General features: G+C 39.3%; 1 protein-coding gene across 4 annotated transcripts in view; it reads right to left on the minus strand.

Moving 5' to 3' along the window:
- TXNDC11 (thioredoxin domain containing 11) overlaps positions 1–25,197 on the minus strand; it is a gene marked incomplete at its 5' end in the record, with an annotated part of 66,156 nt that overhangs the window by 29,675 nt on the left and 11,284 nt on the right. For 3 of the 4 annotated variants that reach the window (XM_079719375.1, XM_079719374.1, XM_079719373.1), the window contains 3 exons: positions 10,654–10,747; positions 21,476–21,605; positions 25,071–25,168. In XM_079719375.1, coding sequence (XP_079575501.1) covers positions 10,654–10,747; positions 21,476–21,605; positions 25,071–25,168 — 322 coding nt within the window. Of the gene's footprint in view, positions 1–10,653; positions 10,748–21,475; positions 21,606–25,070; positions 25,169–25,197 lie in introns of those variants that run through there. The other variant, XM_079719376.1, reaches the window with a different exon arrangement.

Here is a 25,197-nt window from a genome sequence, read left to right on the forward strand (position 1 = left end):
TGGCTAATGAGCGCTTGAAATATGAGCAACCGAGGGACTAAATTTTAACTTTATTTGATTTTAATTAATTTAATTTAAAAGTGATACTCAACTCAGTTATCAGAAAATGTTTAAGTATGTTTAAGACAACATGGGTATGTAACCTGAAGCTAATATAATATTGTAAATCAACTATATTTCAATAAAATAAGTAAAATGAAACAATATAAATATTTGGTATATAAATCACTTTTTCAACTGTAAATTTTATGAAGTCTAAATACAGATCAAGTATTTCCAATGAACATTTAGCAGCTGAATTGAGATGGGGCCGTTAAGTATAAAAGACTTGGTTCAAAAAAAAGAAAAAAAGTAAAATATCTCAATAGTTTTTATGCTGATTACATGTTGAAATGCTAATTATTTGGGTATACTGGGTTAAATAAAATATAAATTATTAAATTAATTTTACCTATTTCTTCTTAAATTTTAACACAGCCAGGAAATTTTTAAATACCTCCATTGTTCATCTTATAGTTCTACTGGACTGTGCCAAGGTAGCAATGATGAAAAAGCAAGATTCATGTAACTCAGGAAGAAGATTAGGCTAAGATAATAAGCCCATTAGTCAGTAAATCTTAATAATGGACAATTATCTGGGAAGGATACATAAGACAAAGATTTTTTCATGAATGATTATTTTTAAGAATCCAAGAGCAGAGAATGATTATTTTTAAGAATGTGTCCCACTCTCTCCTTCAGAAAGGAAAAGGTGGGGCTCTAAACCTTGTGACTCTGGGTATAAACTGCCAAGCTTCTGAAATTAATTCTCTCTCAGAGGGCTAGAGTAAACAGCGCTTGGTGTCCTACAAAGTAAGGTACCCAAGGATACAAAGAAATAATGAGCAGAAATGCTGGAACTGAACAACATGGAAATTTTTACATCAGGACTGGCCATCTGCTCTCCAGGAGGCTTTCATGTGAGCTAATCTCTCAGGGATCATAGGACAAAATGGAATATCAGGTCAAGAAAAATACTGATAAAGGAAACTGCTAACAAATAAACCATGAAATACTTCAAAACTGAATACCACTGGATTAAGTCACATGGCTTTTAATCTGCATGGCTAAGAAGTTATTTACTCCCTGGGAAAAATTCTCTCACTTCTTTACTCTGGGAAGTAGTGACATTCCCAAAGGCAAACCTGTGTTGTGGTAACTTCCATCCTGGCAACGATTCTCATTTTACTCTATACTCTGCCATTTTTATTAACTTCTGCTTTCCCACTCTTCTTTACAAGGTTTTGGACAAGGAAGAAAAAGGAAAACGACAGGATTATATAAAAAGGAATAACAACAGCCCCTCCAAGATTACTCAGCATTTACATGGTGATTGATCATCATTCGCTAGATGATGACTTCACACACTTCACATACTTTAAATGCATTCATTAAAATGAAAAAATCTTCAAAGAAGTGCAATAGTTTATAGAAATGTTTGTTTTCAATGTATGAACTATAGCTACTGCTTGTTTTTTTGTTTTTTTTTTTTGCGGTACGCGGGCCTCTCACTGTTGTGGCCTCTCCCGTTGCGGAGCACAGGCTCTGGATGCGCACGCTCAGCGGCCATGACTCACCGGCCATGGCTCACCGGCCCAGCCGCTCCGCGGCATGTGGGATCTTCCCAGACTGGGACACGAACCCGCGTCCCCTGCATCGGCAGGCGGACTCTCAACCATTGCGCCACCAGGGAAGCCCTATTGCTTGCATTTTTTCCCACAGAAATCTGACTCTGAGATTTGTATACTGTCAAAATTCTTTTTTCTTTTTTCTTTTTTTGGCTGTGCAGCATGGCTTGTAGGATCTCAGTTCCCCAACCAGGGATTGAACCCGGGCCACAGCAGTGAAAGCACTGAATCCTAACCATTAGACCACCAGGTAACTCCCTCAAAATTCTTAATACAAAGCACAAAGCAATTATCTAGAAAAAAGTCTGGCATATGGGCACCAGAGATACAATATGCACATTCTGGTACATGTCAAAATACTGCTAAACTCTAAGTAAACATGAAACTCCTTAGCTGTGATTTTTCTCTTTCTTGTGAGTTAGGGAGGAGGGAAAGAAAAATATAGTTCCAAAGACATCATTTTAGGGGAACATAAACTATAGAACTAAATATGCACTGTTCTATACACTAACATGACAGTAAACTTAACACCCTCACACCATTGTTTTCATTTAACCAGAGCATAATATTAAAAGGATCAATTCAAATATGTCCCTTGTGTGTATTTCAATTAAATTCCTTTAAAAAAAAAAAAAAAACACCCTCAGGGAGGGAAAGACTTCACAGAAGAAACACATCTGCTTAGAAATCCCTCCTCCATCCCCTCTTATGCTGCTCTTAGGGTCTAGCATAGGTGTCACATATTCTTTTTTAAATAACTCTTTACAAATATAAAAACAATTCTTAGCTCCCAGGTCTAAAAAAAAAACAGGCCAAGGGCCAATGCATTTTCAAGCTGAAGTTTCCTTTAGAGGCAACTAGGGCAAAGTTTCCTTATCCTGCAGATGGGTGACCTGAAGACCAGTGAGAAGGGGTGACTGGTGAGCTGTGGTCACACAGGACATCTGCCACTAACATGACTGATCAGGACAGTCAGTCTCTGACTACTTGTTAGGAAGATACAGTCTAAGGGAAAAGTCTAAGGGAAAATCAGAAAACAACGTCGGTTGCTAAGTGGGAGACACAGCCAACGAGTGCAACAGGAGTTCCAAGAAGGGAGCCAGTGGATGGAAATCTCCACTTGATGTCCACAGTGTGCCAGACATCGTGCTGGCTGGGCAATATTTACAAATCCCAGAGGACTTCAGTTAGGCTTTGAAAAACTAGGAAGGCAGATAATAAATAGGGCAGGGCATTGCATTTTAAGCAGTATCATGGGCACAGACCAGCAGGTAGGAATCACCATATTGTGCCACCTGTCCCACCTCCGGAGAGTACAGAGGCAGATGGAGTGATGTGGTCCTGGATTCCTATCTCACTCCTCATTTACTGGTACGTGACTATATCAAGTTGCTATTTCTGCTGTAACAAATTACCACTAACTTAGCAGCTTAAAAAAACATAAATTTATCTTACAGTTCTGGAGGTCTAAGTCCAAAATGGGCCTCATTGGGCTAAAATCAAGGTGCAGCAGGTAATGTTCCTTCTGGAGGCTCTAGGGGAGAATGCATCTCCTTGCCTTTCCTACCATTTAGAGGCTACCTGCATTCCTTGGCTTGAGGCTACCTGCATTGGCTTGTGGCCCCTTCCGTCTTCAAAACCAGTAATGGCCGGACAAGTCCTTCTCATACTGCATAACTCTGACACTATTCTTTGCCTCTCGATGCCACTTTTAAGAATCGTTCTGATTACATTGGGCCTACTCAGATAATCCAGGATAATCTCCCTTTCTCAATGTCAGCCGATTAGCAACCCAAATCCATAGGCAACCTCAATTTCCTCTTGCCATGTAATGTAACATATTCACAGGTCCTGGGGATTAGAATGTGGACGTCTCCGGGGAGCCACTGTTCTGCCTCACAGTGTCCTGGATTCTGTTAACAACCTCCTCCAAGCCTCAGCTTCCTCACCTGAGATAGTAACACTGAGATAGTAACAGTTTCTACTTCAAAGAGTGGCACTGAAGACTGGATCATCCAGGTAAAGTCCTCCGTCCAGTATCAGCTTATCACCCTCAATGTTACATAACAAGTGGTCAAGTAGAGACCAGAACGGGGTTTGTCTGCACCGAGTCGAGTCGTTTCCCTATAAGTTTGTGACTTTATTATAGAAGGTGATCCCTGAGAGGTTTCTAAGATTTTAGTGTTTTTGGTTCTTTGTCTAGGAGTCTTATTTCAGCTTAAACAAAAAAACCAAAACCCCCCAACAACCTTGAAGAAATAGGATCAAAAATCAAAACACACACATACACACTACTAAAACAGGATACCTTTAAAAAGGTAGAAAATACCACAAGATAATTAGAAAGTAAAGATGGTGTAATTTTTCAAATACATGGGTTCAAGGAATCAGAATATCTACAAATGGGCACTACATTTAGTTCTGAGCTCTCCGCACACCTTCTGCTCTTCTCAACGCCGCCTATCTTCCACTCTCTCGTTCCTTACACACTTACCTGAAGGCTGACTCCTCATTCTCCTGGGAAATCCTCCCCACCTCCAGTCTTCCCTGACCTGATCCGCACGCCCCACTTCCGTGCTCCGACGAAGCCTGTCACAGACGTGTCGCTGCCCTCACATTGTGGGTAAGTCCACCTGCTGGCCACATTAGCTGGTGGCACCCGATGGGGAGGAACAAGTTTTACTCTTTACAGCTGTAGCACAAAGTGGATCCTCAAATGTTTGTTGAATTAATAAGTCATGCTTCTGAAGCTAATTCAAAGTGCGGGGATGTCTGTTTTTGGCCTTAGTGCTTATCTAGCGGTACTTACAAGGCTTAAGAGATGTCATAATAGGAATAAAAGCATTTCCTATGAAGTGTGATCACATCCTTGCTAAAATAATAGCAACATAATTAAAAATTCAATTTTAGGTATGGGACCAAAAGGTATGGAATTTCTAATGTATATTAATCAGTACCCAGAGGGCCTCAGAACACAGACAGTTAGTTAGAAAAAGATTACCCTCTTTAAGTGAGTATAGTGACAACAAATGAGATTATGTGGGAAAACCAGTGACCTAGAACCTGTTTCATTCACGGAGAATTGTTAAACCCAATGCTTGGTCCAAACTCCCAAGAGTGAGACCCAGGAACCTGAGAAAATAAAGCAATTTCAGAGTCAACCTTGCCTAAGAAGTCAATCCCTTGTCTTTCCAATGACTTTAAGAATGTCACTTTCAGGATAAGAAAATCCTACTTTTCAGACCTCTTGATGTTGTACAAAGTTTCACAATCTAACAGAAAAGTGCTCCAAAAAAGCTTTATTTGTGAATAAGGATATGGAGGAGGGAGCTTCTTGTGCCCTGACTCAATTCTACCAGCAAATCACAGCACCATCAGACGCCACCTAGTGGAGTAGAGGGACCCTACACTGGAATTACTTCTTCCTCTAAAAAATTCCTATTAAAAAAATTCATTACAACAGTATTTTCCAAAGGTGTTCCTTAGAAAACTAATGCCACAAGGTTCCCTGTCAACTATGTTTAGGAATTCCTAAAGGTGAATGAAGGGAGTGGAAATGACGTCTTTAGTTAACAGTTTAGTGTATTTTGAAGATGACATTTAAGTATCATGTGAATTTCAATTCAATCCATGAGGACTCTAGTGTCAGGGGATGGCGAGAAGCCAAGAAAAAAGAGTAAGGAGAATGAGCCAGGCAGGGACTCCACCCAGTCCAGTGGGAGTGATTCCTGCACATTGGTCTATGGAACCTGAAAGGCCAGGCATGAGGAGAAGTGGTGGTGGGAGGGGATCCAAAATGACTCAACATCCCTCTGCCAAAATCACTCCAACCTGAGCAATTTCAAGGTAAAGTATCCTTTAACTAGTCATTCATTCAAACTTTTAGCTAAATTGTTAGAGTTGTAGGAGAAAGACAACAAAACCTTGGCCTCAAGGTGCTCAATAAATACTGTCTGAACAAACCAGCTCAAATTTTGGTGGGACAGACGTGCAGTCAGTTCCACAGCGAGAACACCATGCAGTACTGTCATCCCTTGGTGTCCACAGGGAATGGTTCCAGTCCCCCACTCCCCTTGGATACCAAAATCCATGGATGTTCAAGTCCCTTATACAAAATGGCATAGTGGGCTTCCCTGGTGGCGCAGTGGTTGAGAGTCTGCCTGCTGATGCAGGGGACACGGGTTCGTGCCCTGGTCTGGGAAGATCCCACATGCCGCGGAGCGGCTAGGCCCTTGAGCCATGGCCGCTGAGCCTGCGCGTCCAGAGCCTGTGCTCCGCAACGGGAGAGGCCACAACAGTGAGAGGCCCGCGTACCGCAAAAAAAAAAAAAAAAAAAAAGGCATAGTATTTGCATGTAACCTATATACATCCTCTGGTATACTTTAAATCACCTCTAGATTACTTATAACAACTAACAGATTGTAAATGCTAAGTAAACAGTTGTAATTACAACATAATGCTATGGAAGTAGTTGCCACGTACACAATACATTCAATTTTTGCCTTTTGGAACTTTCTGGAATTTTCTTTTTCCTAATATTTTCGATCCAGGATTGGCTGGATCCAAAAGTAAAGAACCTGTGGATATAGAGGGCCAACTACACAAAAAACAGCAGGTATGGAGTGCTCCAGGAAAAGGGAAGAGGAAGACCTGTGTCTGCTGGTCGGTCAAGGTACATAGTATCTGGTATAGATGCTTTTAAGAAAACAGACACAGTACTTACTTACTTCAGGTGCTTTCAGCCAATGGCTTTCTCATTAAACTGCTACAGATTTTCAGACTATTACTTTATTCACACACAACATACTTCACCCATGATGTGGCCTTGTAAAACAAGCATTTACCCTTACCTCCACCCTCTCCAATTTTACAGACAGAGAAACTCAAACACAGAAAAGTTAAATGCTTTGTTCAAGTTTATAACTCTGCCAGGGGCAGACAAAGGCTAAGGACCAGATACTGCCAGATCCCAGGCCACTGCTTGTCCCCCAGGCGGCACTGCATTCCTTTTGAACAAAATTTGTTGCAAATTTTCTCTTTTAAAAAGGTCACTGAATCATAACAGAATATAACAACATTTTACCAGAACACATTTTTACAGTAAATAATGAAATAATCATAAGATGGAAGAAAATCAAGTAAGCAACTTAAAAATATCAACCCCTCTACCAAATTTTCTTTAGGCAAATTTTCTTTAGGCCTGTCTGTCAAGATCAGAGGTGGAAAGGCTCCAAGAGGAAAAGGCTCTGCAGTCTGGGAAGAGTGAAGAAGTACAAGAGATGCGCTTCCCCAGGATCCTGAAACACAGACTGCCAGCCCACAGTTAATCATTCAGCACTTTAAAAGGATTAACCATTAATGAGGGATGTGTAAGACCTTTTACAAAAAATTGAAAGGAAGGTTTGAATAAATTAATATCATGCTGTGATCCTAGAAAGGGAAGCTAAGTTTTATGAACATGTCAATTACCTCCAAGTCAACTTAAACATTTAATAAAATTCCAACCCAAATTCAGCCAAATGCATAGATGGATATAAAAGATTATTCCATAAAACACCAGAACTAGAGGACACGGAGTCCAGAGTTCACCAGGTAATTACTTACAATGTAAAAAATGAGATTATATTTACTCGTATAAAAAGAGGGATCTAGACCAAGAGAAAACACAGAAATAGACCCTATTACATATTAGAAAATATTCTGTGATAAAACAGGCATCATCAAGATGAAGGATAAAGAAAGCATTATTCTGTGAATGGTGCTAATTGATTAGCCAATAAGAAGGGAGGAAAATCAATTGTGCTCTGTATTTTAAGCCAAAGTAAATCCAGGCAGCATAAAGTGCCAAATAACTTTAAAATTCAAAAAGAAGTGAACTGGGCTTCCCTGGTGGCGCAGTGGTTGAGAGTCCGCCTGCCGATGCAGGGGACACAGGTTCGTGCCCCGGTCCGGGAAGATCCCACATGCCGCGGAGCGGCTGGGCCTGGTGAGCCATGGCCACTGAGCCTGCGCGTCCGGAGCCTGTGCTCCGCAACGGGAGAGGCCACAACAGTAAGGGGCCTGCGTACCGCAAAAAAAAAAAAAAAGAAGTGAACTAATTAGTGACCAGATTTTTCTAAAAAAATAAATCAAGAAAAAGAACCACAGATTTAACTACATGAAAATATAGAACTGCTAAATAAAAAATGATAAAGGTAAAATGGCTAGGAAAATAATGGACAGAAATATAACAAAAGGGTTACTGCCCACACCACCTAAGAGGAGGGCTGACATCAACTGACGAATCAGCACCAAGTCGGAGAGCAATAGGTAAAGGACACAGGTAACTGAGATGTCCCCTCTCAGCAACCCCACAGCACCCAGGCAGGATGCTTCATATATGGCACATTCTCAAAATATCTGTAGACCGATGGCCAGCTAGCTTCAAGAAACGAATGTTAGAGAGTGTCCTGGCTATTTCTAAGGCAATTAAAAAAATAAAAAAACATTTAGGCAATGGAAAGATGTGTAGTTTATATATGCTTGTGGCTTGGTGAACCAGGACATCTGCTTTCTACCACAACAGACTAAACACTTCGTCAGTTAAGCTCTCTATAACCAAATGTTAAGTGTGTCAAATGTTCCTCAGGCCTCAATTTGTGTACACAATAGAAACACAACAATGACCTAGAATTTACTTTCCAAACTGTCCCATTAAAAAAAAAGTCTGCATGTGTTTCTCTTACTTAACATTGGCTATTAATAATAAGTAAAATACCATTTGACTTCAGTGTAGGAGAAAGAAAAGGGGAAAAAAACCCAGATGCTCAAGGCAAGATTTATTTTAGGTAATCCTTCCAAATTTGTCTTTTTCTTCTAAAAATGGTTCATTAAGCTTAAGTGGGAGTTTACCCACAAAAATGGGGTAAAAAATTATTAATTAGAATGAACTCAGTTCTTGCAAAGTTCCTATGCAGCAGGATTTTATAAGACCCAACCAGAATAACAAGAGAGGGAAGAAATGTAGTACAGGTAAATTGAGCTAGATTTATTCTGAGAAGAAATTTCATGTAATCATTTGTCAAAATTAGTGATTTGACCAAAGGGTTCATTTTGTACCTTCACGTAGTTTTTATCCATTTATTACCTTCCTTGCTTAAAAAAAAGAAAAAGAAAAAAACAAGGGAAAGTCAACTATACTTAAAAAAAAAAAAGGGAGAAAAACAGGCTACTATCTTATACTTAGAAAGGTTTTTCCAAAAAGAAGCAAAATTTTGGAAACCTCTGAATGAAAAAGATGAATCATAAACACACAATATAAGCCAACTGGATAACAAAACATCCTTCCAAATCTTGAAATAGCTTCTCCAACTCAAGTACTTGAATGCTGCCATCATTTTAGTGATTGACTCTAGGCTACCCTTTTATACATAATCTTCAAAGGACTTTGTTTAGTTTTCTAAGAAGATTTTTGAACATCTATCTGCTTAAGCTTATTTAAGTTGGTAGTATTTTGTTTTCAAAATTCAGACTCTGACTCACTGAGCCTTCTTAGTCACCTGAAGCTGTGCAGCTCAAAGTCTTTCAAGTGGACAGAAGACACACCTAATGTGACAGCTTGAGTTCCTCTCCCAGAGTCCCCTGCATGAAAAGCATGAATACAGTAGATTCTCTATGTATAAAACCTTAAGACAATGGACATATTAAAACAGCCAGTAATATAATTATTTGACGTATTAATAGTATACTATTATAATACCCCCCCAAAAATATTGAAGCAATGTAATATCCAGTAATAGGAGGATGACTACGTATTTTTGGCTGACCTACTGAGGGAAAGATGACATGGCCATCCATCTGATCACTCATTTGGTAAATAGTGATTGAGCCCCTGCTATGTGCCAGATGCTGGAGAAAGAACACTAAACTGAAGACAGACAATCCCTACCCTCAGAAATCTCCCAGCCCAGGGAAGAAGACAGACAGTAAACAAATCATCTCATAACTATACACATATTGGGTGGGCCAAAAAGTTCATTCAGGTTTTTCCGTAAGATGTTATGGAAAAACCCGAATGAACATTTTGGCCAACATAATAAATACAAACTATGTTGAGTGCTATGAAAGAAAACAACAAATCTCTCTCCAGCGGGGTAGACTGTGGACGTGATATTTGAGCTGGAATCTGAAGGATGAATAGGGGTTCGACAGGTGGACAGCTGGGCCCTGGGGACTGGGGAGGGAGAGGGCACATTTCAGGAAGAAGGACTAGCACAAAGGCCCTAGTGTGAGGAAGGAGGGGCGAGACTGGATACCAGTTAAGTGCCCACTGGCCTAGGGTAGGGGTGGGAAAGGGGCTTAGACCAGGGTGGTAACAAGGAGATGAGGAGCAGATCAAAGTATATAGAAGAGAACTGACATAAGGTCATGGCTGATACAGAGAAAAGAACATGGAGCAACACGAAAAAATGGGCAACATGAAAAATGTTTAATTTAAAAAGTAGGACACTCAAATAATACATGATTTAGCTAAGTAAAAAAATATATATGGATTTGAGAATAGTGAACCTGGCAGTAGGCTTATCCTGTAATGTGACATGACTTTCATCCTTATAGAAATACTTCTTGAAGAAAATGTATTCCTAAATTATGATACATCCAACTGACGACACAACCACTGAAAACTCTGACCAAAATTTGTAACGCCACACAAAAAAAGAGATTATGATATAATAAAATTTGAAGTGCAAAATGTATCATTGCAGACGCTGTGAGATCAAGCTACATTTAAAAAAATAAGTCTCTAAACATTTAAGAGACTATACTTGAAATAGCACAAAATTTTATTTGCCAGTGCACCATAAAATAATGTATTTAACACAAATACAGAGAAAAAGAATCAAGAAAACTAAAATATATAATCATAAAGATAACATATGCAACAGAAAATATCAATATACAAACATTTCTGTTAAAGTACTAATGTCTTAATATGAATCATGTTTACCTTTCTTTAATGAATGTAATGCTGAAGTGAAGAAGGTCAAATAACCAGGAGGCTGGGGTGAGCCACTGAACTCAAAGTACCCGAGTACTCCAGGCTGCAGAACAAGAGCAGAATTAGGTGCCTGGGGTATCATTGGTCACTGCGTAAAGGGAAATATTTCAAAACAAGAAAGACATGCCATTATAATTTAACAACTGCAATTTGTTGCATTTCATTTTTTAAAAAGCCTAATAAGCCTTTGAAAAAAGTTGCCAGTTAGGGCTGACATTTCCCTTCATTTAGACAACAAACAGGGCAAGCGATGAAGTGGCAGCAGCTTTTACAGAGGCAATTCAGAGCTGAAACTTCCTAAGCAGGTTCTTCCACCCTCTGTGGACAGTTCTCCTACATCCTTGGTTTGAAACCTCACTGTCAAGTTCAAGCACTCACTTGCTTTTGTTTAGCAACTCCAGGCAAACTAGGTCAATGATCTGTAACCTTTCTTACATTTCTTCCTCAACCTCTTCCCCGCCTCACTCCAAACACACCTTCACACTTACTGGAAATCAGGCTACTTCTGACTGGCTCCACTGGTGTGCAAGGTCATCCTTTGAGGGGCTCCTTCTTCCCCACTACACGCAGAACCCAGCATTCCACAATGGCACCCGTCCTCTCTTGTGAGGTCAGTCTGCTGAGAGCCCTCTCGCTCCTCCACCCCAATTTCCACCTGCTCATTCCATTTCTCTAAGCTTAGCACAGAATACCCCACCATTCTGCCAAACCAATTAACTGTCCCCACCAGACACATTCTGCCTTCTTGTGCAGAATAATTTCTTCCTTCTTAGAAGGCCTTGTGGGCACTCATTCTGTCTGGGTTTGTTCTATATGTTTTAAAAGCCCAACTGTGAGATCCTTGAGGAAAGAGTGCTGGGCTTGGAGTCAGAAGACCTAAGCTCAAGTCTGACAGTTAAATGATCTTGAGTGAATGCTTCAGTGTGAAGCTCAGTTTCCTCATCTGGCAAATAGGGACCATTCATCATGGGGTTACTGAGAAGAATGAGCTTGAGGAACTATAAAGCACTTGGCAAATGTAAAGGGTCCTTTCTAGCCCTAAAACACACAGCACTATGTTTTTAATAAATAATTTTGGAGCTGATTTGATCATTGGGACAAAGTCAAATCCAAAAAGTAAAACAGAAGTTTAACCTGTTGGTAAAGTTTAAAATCGGTATGTTGTATAAAAGGGGAAATATCTGATTGTAGTGGAACATACTATCTTTCAAATCTAAATCACCTGTTAATTCTAGTAAGATTCCATTTTAAATAGATCAATTGGCTTTCACTCTGGTAGAAACTGAGATAGAATGTTTAATCTTAACATCTAAAAAAATCTAGCAAATAACTAATTTCTCAAACAACTGAGGAAATCAGAAAGTAGTCATTGAAACAGGATTTTCTTTTGCTAAACTCCTTAAAATGTTTTCAACAAGCTGATCCAGAATTGGCTCAATGTAGAATTACACAGTGTTTGGGTTCTTAAGGTTTCAAACCTAGGCTATGATGGTGTATAAGCCTTTCTACCATGAACAAAGGAAGACAAGATCTTCAGAAATTTTAGTCACTTAGTTAATACTGGATAGAAGATAAAAATGAAAAGTAACAGAAAGAAAATAGACTCAATAGTTTCTTTCAATTCTGACCAATCTCCTAAACCAAAACCAAATGGAATAAATTGGTTCTAAATATTAAGAAATGTTTCATGGCTAATAATTAAATGAGGTGAGTTTCAACCTCTTCTCCCATCATGTTATCTCAGGTGGCTTCACAGGAGGAGACATATGGCCCATAAACATGTATCTCTCTACATGCATGTATGCAACTACATATGTTTATGTAAATACACATTAATGGAAGTAAAACTGATGTGAATTCCGAGTCTTCATGAGAAACCCAGATTAAACATTTAAAAATGAATAAAGGTTAGACCATTTGCAGGGGTCCTTTACGGACCTTTCTACAGTGTAAGGGTTTATTCTTGTTGATGGCACCACTGCTACAGTTTTCCAAGGGGCTACATAGCTTCGATGAAAGAGCCTGTATCCTCAGAAGACCTGGTACTAAAATTTCCAAGTAGTTTGACCAAAGAAATTCCACAAACAATACAAACAACCCCATAAGTAAAATTATTTTTACTTTTCATTGCCAAAGAAATGAAGATCATAAGATTAGAAACTATATGAGAGGATTAAAGGTTGTATAAATTATAAAATACTAGCTCTTTGAAAAACAAGACGGGCTTCCCAGGTGGCGCAGTGGTTAAGAATCCACCTGCCAATTCAGGGGACACGGGTTCGAACCCTGGCCCGGGAAGATCCCACATGCCGCGGAGCAACTAAGCCCATGTGCCACAACTACTGAGCCCGTGCTCTACAGCCCACGAGCCGCAGCTACTGAAGCCCGCACGCCTAGAGTCCGTGCTCCGCAACAAGATAAACCACCGCAATGAGAAGCCCGCACACCACAACGAAGAGTAGCCCTTACTCTCCTCAACTAGAGAAAGTCCAAGCCCGCATGCAACAACAAAGACCCAATGCAGCCAAAAATAAATAAATAAATAAATTTAAAATATATATATATATAAAATAAAACACAAGAAACAGGCAAAGTATATTTTAGGTACCATTTTTCAAATATTCACAATACTGTGAGTCTGTATTAAACTTTGAAAAGTGGCATGTTTAAGGATATAACTTAAAATTAACATTTCAAAATAATAAAAAGAGGAAATAAAGTGAAGTGATAGTTATCTGTTTATTTCTATTGCAAATTATCATTTAAAAGTTATTAAACTGGCTCTGGTTACGCTTTAGGTAAAATAAATTTTGCAATCATTTCCCCAAAGTTTCAGTGTCTCTCCAGGCGAAGCTGTATTTGAGAAATGATTACACATTTCAGAGTTTCCTCCATAGTTCTTTCTTAAATCTGGAAAAAGGGAAGTTTGGGGAACAAAACACATGCATATTCACATAGGTCTACACCCCTTGTTTGCTGGGTTGCAAATAAACCCAGGGGCTGGTTCACAGCAGACACCTTGGCCCCCCTGCCTCTTACTTCTGAGGTTCTCTTTCAGATGAGCGGCCCAAGCACGTGAGCCAGCCTGACCCTGGGCTGAGGTTGGAGTGGAAGCCTGCTGGCACGCAGGCTGTCCCTCCTCACTCTGATGCTCACCAACATGTAAAGATGGTCCAACCTCAGGTTCCAGCTGCAGTGTTTCCATCAGTCCCTCCCAAATGCCTGGACGGCTGCCAGGTGAATAGAACAGCCACAGGAACCTAACTGCCAGCATTCCTCTTTCCTTCATTTGCCCAATTAATCAAAGGTGTAATCAGGACACACCACAGTCAGTCACAAGACACCTCTGTGCCCTCATCTCCTACCGCTCGCCTCTCTGCTCTGGCCCCCCCATCCTGTTCCTCCCTCAGGACCTTTGCACTTACTGCTCCTGCTTCCTGGAGCGCTTTCCCCAAATTTCCTCAGGGATGGATCATAGCACACAGGCTTCACTCTAAGTATCTGTTCAAATTGCCTCAGAGAGGTCTTCTCTGTCTTCTAAAATAGTTATGCCCACCCTCCCTGCCCTCATATCTATCTTATCACCTGTCTTTATTTCTCTTTGTAGCACTTATTACCTAATATTACCTTGTATGTTTCCTAGGGCTGCCATAACAAATTATCACAAACTTGGTGGCTTAAAACAACAGAAATTTATTCTCACAGTTCTGGAGGCTAGCAGCCCCAAATCAAGGTGGCAGCAGGACTGTGCTCTCTCTGGAGGCTCTAGGGAAGAATCCTTCCTTGCCTCTTTCCTAGCTTTTGGTGGCTCCAGGCATTCCTTGGCTTAAGGCTGCATCGCTCTGGTCCCTGCCTTCATGTTCACAGGGCCTTCTTCCCTGTGGATTTAGGACCCATTCTAAATCCAGGATGATTTCATCTTGAGATCCTTAACTAATGACATCTGTACAGACCCTATTTCCAAATAAGGCCACATTCTGAGCTTCTGGGTGGACACAAATTTTGGGGGGATACTACTCATCCCCCTACATCTTGTTTATTTATTTTCCTGTTTGTTGTCTATCTCCACATTTTTTTTTTTTTTGGCGCACTGCGCAGCACGTGGGATCTTAGTTCCCCGACCGGGATCAAGCCTGTGCCCCCTGCATTGGAAGTGCGGAGTCTTAACCGCTGGACTGCCAGGAAAGTCCCCTATCTCCATATTTTAACTCCATGAAACACAAGCTCTCGCTTGTTCATCACTACATTTGCAGCTCAGACAGTGCCTGGCACAAAGCAGGCACAAAATAAACATTTGTTAAAGACTGAATGGGGATAAAAAGATAAATAAGACAAAGCTCCTCCTCACCGAGTTTACAATTTAGTGAAGAACAAAACATGAGTACCAGATTATAACTTGACCCAGTTTGTGTGTTTCAACTCCATTTAATGATGTACAGTATATTCAGTACCTCCTATAATGAGGAGGCTGGAAATAGGCTATTTATAGGAGGCCAGCACATCCTCATCGGCATAAAATATTTATTTTCCTAAGTGAGCACCATTTGTGGTATGGCATAAATTTCCGCAGACGGTGTACATGCCCTCTAGTGGCCAAGAGAATAGTTACCTCGGTGTGTTTTTTTCCTCAATGGCAATTGAAATATTTCTGCATTAACGTTAACTCACACTTAGAAAATTTAAAGCTACTTAATTCACAGTCGTATAGAACTATGAGTTAACAGAAACAGTATCAAGTTATGTGTGCAACATTCAGGGTACAAACAACACTTTTACTAACAAACAACAGGATAACAGCAGGTACCAGGCAGTCTACTAGGTTTTTCTCCAAAGTGCTCAGGTTTCTGTCACCTGGCAATTTACCCAATGCCCTGCTTCTCCCTCCAAACAATTCCCAAGTCTTCTCCTACCTCACTTAAAACAACTTGGTTTACCAAAGCTGCTAAGAACAGATGAATGGATGTGTGCTAAATCACTGCTCTTAAATAGATAAATTATAGAAATTCATGAAAAGATTTCAAAAATATTTTGGCTACAGATATAAGAGTTCTAAATAACACTGTTGGCATTTGGTGGGTAGACTATAAGGTACAAATCAGATAATTCTGTCACATTCTTTAAAATATAAAAAAGAAAGTATTATTGATGTAGAAGCTACTGATACTTAAGAAAAATGTGTCTAAAAAATACCAACAAATGAGCCCTAAAACTGTGACTGTGAAAGTGACATTACCATATTTGGTCCTATTCCCTTTCCAATCAACTTAATGTCTATCCAAAATAAAAATGACACTGGGTTATGTCTGCCTATGTTGTCCACAAGTAATAAATTAAATTGTCCTGTCTGTATCTTAAATATGCATGAAGAACTTTCAAGGAAGAGGAATTCTACAACTGGAGTAAATGAAGAAAGCAGAATTTCTTAACATGGTTTGCAACAAGATGATTTAAAGTTCCTGATCTCCCTCTGTGGTGTCCACCAGAAAGTCCACTTCGTTTTAGCTACATTCATTATTTATAAGGCAGGTATGATTTTAGTGCATATTTGGGAAGAAAATTCTGGACTTTACCCAGCCTCAATACTGTGATTATCATACATAGAACACTCCCAGTTCTGCAGAATAAATGCTAATGACCCAATTAATAACAGGAAATTGTAAAACTCTACTGCTTTAACAGTAAGTCAATAGCCATGGCCCATCCTTTATCGCTAATTAGTCTTAGAACCATTCCTAAAGATGAAGGAAAAAAGTTACAATCAAGAGCTTCCCTGGTGGCGCAGTGGCTGAGAGTCCGCCTGACGATGCAGGGGGCACAGGTTCATGCCCCGGTCTGGGAAGATCCCACATGCCGCGGAGCGGCTGGGCCCATGAGCCATGGCCGCTGAGCCTGTGCGTCTGAAGCCTGTGCTCCGCAACGGGAGAGGCCACAACAGTGAGAGGCCCATGTACCGAAAAAAAAAAAAAAGTTACAGTCAAATTAAGAAGCTGACTTTCAAAATTTTTCTTTCATGAAAAAGGAAGATTCAAAAATGACATTAAATAATTAAATATTCAAAGTTTTAACCTCTAGATACATAGTGAAGTTTCAAGTCAGAGACCTTAAACATTCCTTTGTATACAAGGAAGAATTTTGGGAGCCAGAAGACCTAGGCTACAGTCCAGTCTCCACTTAGGGTACATCACACCCAGTCTGTACCTTATGTTCTTAATCTGTTGAAAGGATCTACAATTTCCATCTATCTCACATGGCTGTTGGGGAAGATTAGAAGTAAAAGCACTTGAAAACTGAAGGGCACTTACCAATGCATAGTCTACTCATTTTTTGTTTGCTAATAATGTCTGAAGTACTTTGGAATCTACAGAATCAAGTATTTGTAACAGTCACTCTTTTAATGTCTTTCTACAATGTTCAGTAAATTAAAGGCAAAATTGTTTTCCTAAAAATTACATCTGGGGGAACTAAGATCCCACCTGCTGAGGGGTAACTAAGTCTGTGTGCCACAACTAGAGAGCCTGTGCACCAGAACTACTGAGCCCGCTCACTCTAGAGCCCCCGTGCCACAACTAGAGAGAAACCTGTGCACCACAACAAAGAGCCCGTGCGCCACAATGAAAGATCCCGCATGCTGCAAGGAAGATCCCACGTGCCGCAACTAAGACCCGATGCAGCCAAATAAATTTAAAAAAAAAATTGCATCTGGTTTCAGTGTCATATTTTATAAACATAAAAATATGGAGAATGATGCGCAATCTGATTTGGGTAAGTTTGAGATATCTAAGTCAAATAAAATATTTTCCATTGGTTAAAAACTTCTACTCTTCTAGGTAATTCATTATCAAATCATCTGAAACAGGCTTTTAAAAGGATTCATCTGTAGGACTTATAAAAATTTAAACCAAGCTAGAATTAGAGCATTCCTCTTTATAATAGCAATAGAAGCATATGTGAACAGAGTTCAGTATACGTATAATAAAAGTTTATGTCAATATAGGAAGTTGTTAATTTCAGGGTATCATCACTTCCCAAGTAATAAACCCTAACTACACAATCTTATGATGATCCAAACTGTTCACAAATATCTGGATTAGAGACAAACTTATGAGTAATCAATGTGTTTTTTTAAAATGAGGGGGAAATTATCAAATGCACTCCTATAAGACGTCACAAACACATCTAGAGATAGAAGCAAAAAACAAAGCCATCCTAACAAACCTTAGAAGTGCCACAGGAACATTAAATAATTATTTCAGCCCAATTTTGGTATACCTAAGTTTAACACATTTGATATTGAACTCTATATAAAAAATATAAATTAGGAGACAAGGCTCTTGATCAAAACAAGTATCTTTCATACTAAGACTTCTTTAAATCATCAATACCCTTAACACGTTTAGGATGCATACTTTTTGGGGGGCGGATTATGGTACAGACAAACAATTTGAGTAGAAAGTTGAATATCAGGGACATCTATTGATGACAACATAACTCACTCCTGGCTCTAGCTCCCCACAGGTAACACTCCAGAATTTTCTAGTTAAGGCACTGCTTAATTTTCATCTTCTTTCTACTGATAACTGTTATAGGCAGATAAACTTGCAACAATTAGATTGTGGCATTCTGTGTGCTACATGAAAAAACGTGTTTATGCTAGGACCTGTAGGGCATCCTTAAGGCCTTATTTGGGGAAACAATAATTGAGAGCAGTGGCTCTCAATTGAGGTGATTTTGCCCCCCTAAGGGACATATGACAACGCCTGGATATTTTTGGTTGTCACAAGTAAGAGGGGGGTGCTACTGGTAACTAGTAGGTGGAGGCCAAGGATGCTGCTAAACATCCTGCAAAGCACAGGACAGCCCCCGACAACACAGAATTATCTGATTCCAAATGTCAATAATGCTGAGGCTGAGAAACCTTAACTTACAGGAATGTCTAAAAGTATATTACGCTCCAGAGTGGGGCCTCCCAAAATTCCTTTACCTTTCCTATTTATTCAACTATCAAAAACCATGACAGTAGTTTCATTTCTGGATCTTGAATTTTGTCTTTATGTTATCTTACAGAGAGTAAATGAAATTGACATCACTTCTTCCTAGGCAGTATTTGGTATGTTTCACAAGATAAATGGCTTCACATTTGAAACCATGCTGGGCTTGACTCCCGAGTTCTTTCACAATTAATCAAATACTGCCTCTTGTCAACCCAACTATTTCATCTCCGTGAAAAGAAGCCCAGCAAAGATGATTCTAACACGATAAAAGCCATCTACAGCTTTCGGGAGGCACTTGAAAGGCTGACAGAAGCTATACAGCGTCCCAGCTTGGCAGCACTCTCTTGGGTCTCATCTTAAAGGCAGTCTCGTCATTGCTGTACATCTTCTAATTAAGTGGGCTGCCAAAAAACAACCTTGAGTAATGTCGTGTGGACTCAATGTCAGACTTGGAGCATAATCTCTGAAAGTGCTGCTGGAAAGCAGGTGCAAAGAATGCAGAGGCTCAAGGTCAGGAATCATCCTGGCTGCTCAGTCATAACCATGCACTTGTCTCCCCTGCAGATCCAACTACAAAGGCACTACAAACATCTTAGAGGCAATAAATAAAAAAGGAGTAGAAAGATCTCTGACACAGATGCTCAAAGGCATTGTGTCAAAAATACTTTCCCCATCACAAATGATGAACCTTCTTCTGTCTGCCTCTTTCCAGCCTCTAAACTTCACCAAAGCCAGCAGTCAGGAGGGATTATCTGAGCCAACTCCCTTATTTCAGAGATGAGAAATCTGCATAAAATGCAGAAATCACAGATTTCTGTCAGGGCTAAAACCCAAGCGTCCAGAGTGCTAGCTGAGTCCGTCTTATCACATGACCTCTGCTAAGAACTGGCTCAGAACTCTCTGGATACAAATCTCTGATAGAGCTGGATATAATAATAAAGCCACCTCTCTGTGCTCTTTTAAGGCTAAACAATCTCAATTTTTTCCACACTCTTTTGGTGTAGGGTAAGTACATGCTGTATGCGATTTGATGTTCCACAGCTCTTCTCCCATTTCTTTATTTTTTAGGAGACACTGACTGAAAATTTAAAGAAGAAAACGAGGGTACCAATCTGGGCATGGTGTTCTATAAAAGTCCCGACAGAAGCTAAGCTGAAGGAAGAACTCTTGGCCCTTAAAGGTCATTTTTTATCATCTAATTACAAAACAAACAAAAGGTGTTTATATCAATGTAAGCTGGGAATTCCGGCAGGTGTTGTGCACATTTTGAGCTCTCTCGGTAGTGCTAAATATCCAGGATTTTTCCACAATGTCATTTTCACTGATAAATTTTCATTTATTAGGACTACATTCTAGCAGGCATTTCCTTCTTTTTTTAAATCTCATCCCTGTTTTACAGATGAGGAAATGTAGGCATAAAGAGGTTAAGTATAATACTAGCCGGAGGCCACACAGCTAATAAGGTGGAGATGAGTTTGGATTCAAGTCTGTCCAAGTCCTGATTCTTCACCATTTTGCTGGACCACCTCCAATGACTGCTTGTCATCTGGTGCAAATCTATGTGAAAACCCACATCACGCAATCATTGCACCTAAAAGTTAAAAGGAATCTCAAGAAAACCCTGTTCCCAGGCCCTGACGCCTGACAGATGAGTGACCTGCCCCAAGTCACAGACCCAGTTAGTGCTGCCAAAGGGACTAGGCCCAGGCGCCCTGCCTCCTACTATAGCTCCTGCCCAAGAGCCTCCCAGGCAAAACGGGAGCAAGCCCATGAGGGGCACGGAAACCCACCCTTTATCCACATAAGAGTCAGGAAGCATTCACCCTAATGCACATCTGAGAACTGCAAGCAGAATAACTAGATAGTAACACTGCTGCTTAGAGAATCTGCTAATAGTTAACACAAAGTGTTCCTAACATAACTGAAAAAAGCTGTAAATGATGTTCTAGGGAAAGAAATTCACATCCTACCTACATAAAATATACATAGTGCAAAAGGTATACTTCAACCGAGTGACAATTCCTAAATTCTGAATTACTGAGGTGTGGATTCATATGGTTTTTATCTCTGTCAGGTACTTATGGTCTTGATTTTGTTGTAGCTAAGTATCATTTTTACTTGTGCCCCAGTACGATTTTACACTTGATCCAATGAATTATTTTGTGGAACTATTTTTATAATTTACTGAGATTGTTTTAAGCTTTATACTGGCCTCTCAATAAGCTGTCCTGAACATGCACTGAGGATCCTACCAAAATAATCCATCAGGGGTTGACTGGCAATGGGAAAGCAGTAGAGAAGCCATGTTAGGAAACTTTCTGTTAATGAACCTTGAAATTGTTATGCACTTAATAAAACAGAAAGGAACATATTCCTAGTTTTGTTTTGTTTTAAAGCTAAACTACAACTGACAAGAAAAACCAGAGATCTGAGTAACATGCTGTAAGCAACAAATAAAATTTTTAGAAATCTGTAGCTGCATATAAATTATAAGTTAATTTTTACATACTCTAACTTAATTGTGAGACAAACTGAAAGTTTGTTAAAAATTCCTGAATAAAAAATGGACAAGGTTTTGCAAGTATTTTACTCTCTAAAAACTCACTTGGCCAAACTATCCCTATAATCAAGTATCTCAAAAAGCATTTAATTGGGGCTTATCTCTAATGTGATCTTTTAATTGCTACAAATCAGGAGGTATAAAGACTCTTCTAATATAAACAATCCAATGCAACTCAGTGAAGCCTGGGGGAATGGGAGAAGATAGGAAAGATAGGTACCTCATAGTGTGAGAGAAAATCTAGTAATTCTGATTGAGATGGGATGTAGAGAAGTGGTTTCATCACACGGCGGACAAACTTCTCAATGTAAACAGCACTCATGGGGCCTTTGTATTCGATTGGTCCAAAACTAGTGCCAAAAAAATAAAAATTAAAAATAATACACCACGCATTAAACCTGTAATATATACCTGAAATCATCAACATCACAAAATGAAAAAGTCTTGCTTTAGGATCCCAACTGTTTCATATGTAAGTAGCCTCCCTTGTCTCAGGAGGTAACTGGAGGGCCAATTAAGAACAAGCATTTTATGTAAGGGGGGGTACAAGTGGCCGTTACTTATATATGAGCGTAATTCTGCAAACTGAATTTCAGAGCAAAGAACATTCATTCTAGTCTCTGAAAAAAATTAATTCTCACAATATTTCTTTAAAAAACAAAACAAAACAGACAGGCGACCCTGGAAACTGACCAAATGCCAAAGGATTCCAGGATCTTAACTACACAATTCAATTGGGGGTGGGGGGGACGTAGGGGCAGACTTTCCAAGTCACTCCAAAATAAGGAACAAGTTGAGCAGTTGGTCCTTGGTCTACTAAAAAGTAGTTATTAAATATTCTTAGATGCACTTACACAAAGGATCACTAAATGAAACTTAAACCTATTTAAAGCTTTATTACAACAATAAAAAATTATATGAAGGTATGAAATCAGGGACTTATACAAACAATCTTCCTTATTCTCCCCTCCAGTTGTGCTTGGGAATGCACAGGAATTTGATTTAGTATTGCTAAGCAATGCTTCCAACATTCATTATCCTAAGCTAATCCGAATCCTCACATGGCTTTCTTCAATCTTGCACAAAAGAGACATTGCTCAAATATAATTGGATGGTATGTGGTGGGGGTGAGGGAGTATGGTGAAATTCACCAATTCCATAACCATTCTTCTCTCTAAATAGAAATTGACATTAAGCTTACCATTAATAGCAACAATAGAGCACAGTAAAGAAATGTATAAATGGTGATCACATAACTATAATATATGGTTACAGAAATTAACACATATAATGTGATGAGATAAACACAATTCTTCAGTGTGCACTGCAGAATATGATACCAGACAGAGGAATATTAGCATGAAAAAAGTAAAAATAGCATTTTACATGCACAGCTGAGAGACTGGGTGAACAATTCTGTCAACTCAAGACTTACTACAACTCATTTGTTAACTAATTCAAGTTTTAAAATTACTACCACCACCAACCCCATCAACCACCACCAATTTTTAATTTAAAGGAAGAAATCAAAAAAATTATCTGATAACTCATTTTGTTGAGCAAAAAGGAGGCAAGTGATCTGGAAACCTCGTTACTCAAGCAAACAGGCTCTGCTGAGGTTCCCCGGTACCATATTACAAGGGTCCCAGTGACTCATAATGAGACGATCCCAGGATGCAGGATGTAGGACACGTTTTGCCAACACACTATAGCCATTGCCTTAGGACAAGCTGACCTAGGGCAGCTGAACTTTGCACAGAGTGTTTTGAGAAAACTACTCCCTGCTTCAGAGCCTTCTGTAAACTGCCTTTGTAACTGGCATCAATACAAGCCAAAAAATGGAATCTACTTTCACAAAACAGAAAAGCCTGTTAATTTCTGTAAGCAGCTACTACTAGTTAAGCCATTACACAAACAGTAGCAGCAAGAACACACACAAACAGCAGTGGTCTGTCCAGTGATGAGACTCAAGGGCCATATTTGCAACCACCATTAGTTAAAAGAACCTCAAGACTACCAAATGCTCACAGGAGAGTTTAGTTGAAGGAACACATTCATTCATATGTGTATGTATAAAACAGAGGGCTTGAAGATTCTTAAATAGACTATGAAAAGGCTACCTTTTGGGTATCTCTGTGCCTTAGCACTTTCTTCTATTTTTTGGAACATCGGGAATGGTAGATGTTGAAACGGGTATTAATGGGTCTGAACTGACTTAAACAAGTAAAAGTTTAACGGGCAAAGATGAGGGGCAAGCACTTCAAGGCAAGTACCAGCCTCAAATTCCTCATGTGTAAAATGAGACGGTTGGACTAAGTATTTCTAAAGTTCCTTTCATGTCCTTCCAATCTTTCTATAAAACTAAGAAAACAAATAGTGTAAAACAATGTTACACACCCACGTATCCCAAAATGACATTTGTACTCAATTCAAGGGAACTCTTTGTTATTTTAATGTCACATCAAGTTAAGTCTACCTCTGGGCAGCTGGCCTGGTTACATACAGTTGCACGACCTACACTCCCTGCTAGCCATCTGTGCCCTATTTCCTATTTCGAAAAAAAGAAATGCAGGGATCTCTCCAGGGGAAGCTTATCGCCCATTACACAGCACTGACTTTGAGATCCTTCAAGTATTAACACCTTATACTTACCTTTAAGGAAAACAAAAAAAAAAGTAAACATCAGAAAGTCACTCTGAGAAACTGTTCTTATACCCAGAGGAAAATTTGAGGGTGGAGATCGGGTAGGAAAGCGTGTTTTTGCCCAAGTACTATTTAATAGCTCCTGAGAAACAACACTCTGTTCCAAACAAAGTTTATGTTAGAGACATGGGAGTGAGCTGAAAGATGACAGATAATCCACAAATGATGGTCTGTTGATGTCTGTAATAAATCCCAATTGATTAAGGCCCAGGAATTTTAGAGGGAGGAAATAAAGCCTAACAAAGTAAAGCTCTTACTGGTGAACTCTTCTTAAACCATTTTACAGTAACAAACTTCAAGCCAATTACAAGCAGTAACAAACTTCAAGCCAATTACAAGCAGTAACAAACTTCAAGCCAATTATACTACACAGAGTCCAGAATCCCATCTCCTATCTCCAAAATCCTTCAAGTCACACTTTAGACATAACACCCACAGCAAGGTCTGGGCAGTTCTCCAAAATGAAACACCAGTATTTTTGCAGCAAAATGAGTACAGTGGCACCTGATGTGGTATAAAGACTATAGGTGGCCTCTTGGTACTTCAGGCCAGATGAATGCATTTGGGGACAAAGTTCATGCGAGTCTTTCAGGTTTTAAAAGCTCTCTGGATTTCAGAATGATAGATTATAGGATTGCGGACTTGTAGTCTTTTTCTTCCCAATTTGAAAAGATGTTAGATACACTCTTAACTATGCTATGCTGCCAGGTAATGGGATAAGGACGTCTGTATATTTTTATACCATAAAATACTTTTCAAACATTTGAAATGTTCAGCCACACAATGGAGTAACTGGTATAATAAAAACAATGCTATCAAATATGTAATGACATGAAAAAGTGTTCACAAAATAAAGAAAAAGCAGTTGAAGAGATAGTATTACTACATGATCCCATTTTTTAATTAAAAAAAGGGGGGGTGGATATGTATACTCACAGGAGGATATAAGTCAAAACACACAGTGATTATGAATGGCTAATAAAATCACATACTTTTATTTACTTATTTTTGCTTATCTGTATTTTCTCAATTTTCTACAGTGAATATAACAAAATTCACTTTGAAACTGATAAACTTAATTGGAATTAGAAACTCTACTTGAAAGTTCTTACCTCCGATGATACAGATATATTACAGGAAAATAAAAGAAGTGTTTCTGTTTTCTGCATTTCCCCTGATTCCACCAACAGTTAACTGCGACAAACAACACCTGCAAGCCAAAGAAGGTTTCAAATAACT

Source organism: Hyperoodon ampullatus, assembly GCF_949752795.1.
Source record: "Hyperoodon ampullatus genome assembly, chromosome: 14".
Classification (NCBI taxonomy): Eukaryota; Metazoa; Chordata; class Mammalia; order Artiodactyla; family Ziphiidae; genus Hyperoodon; species Hyperoodon ampullatus.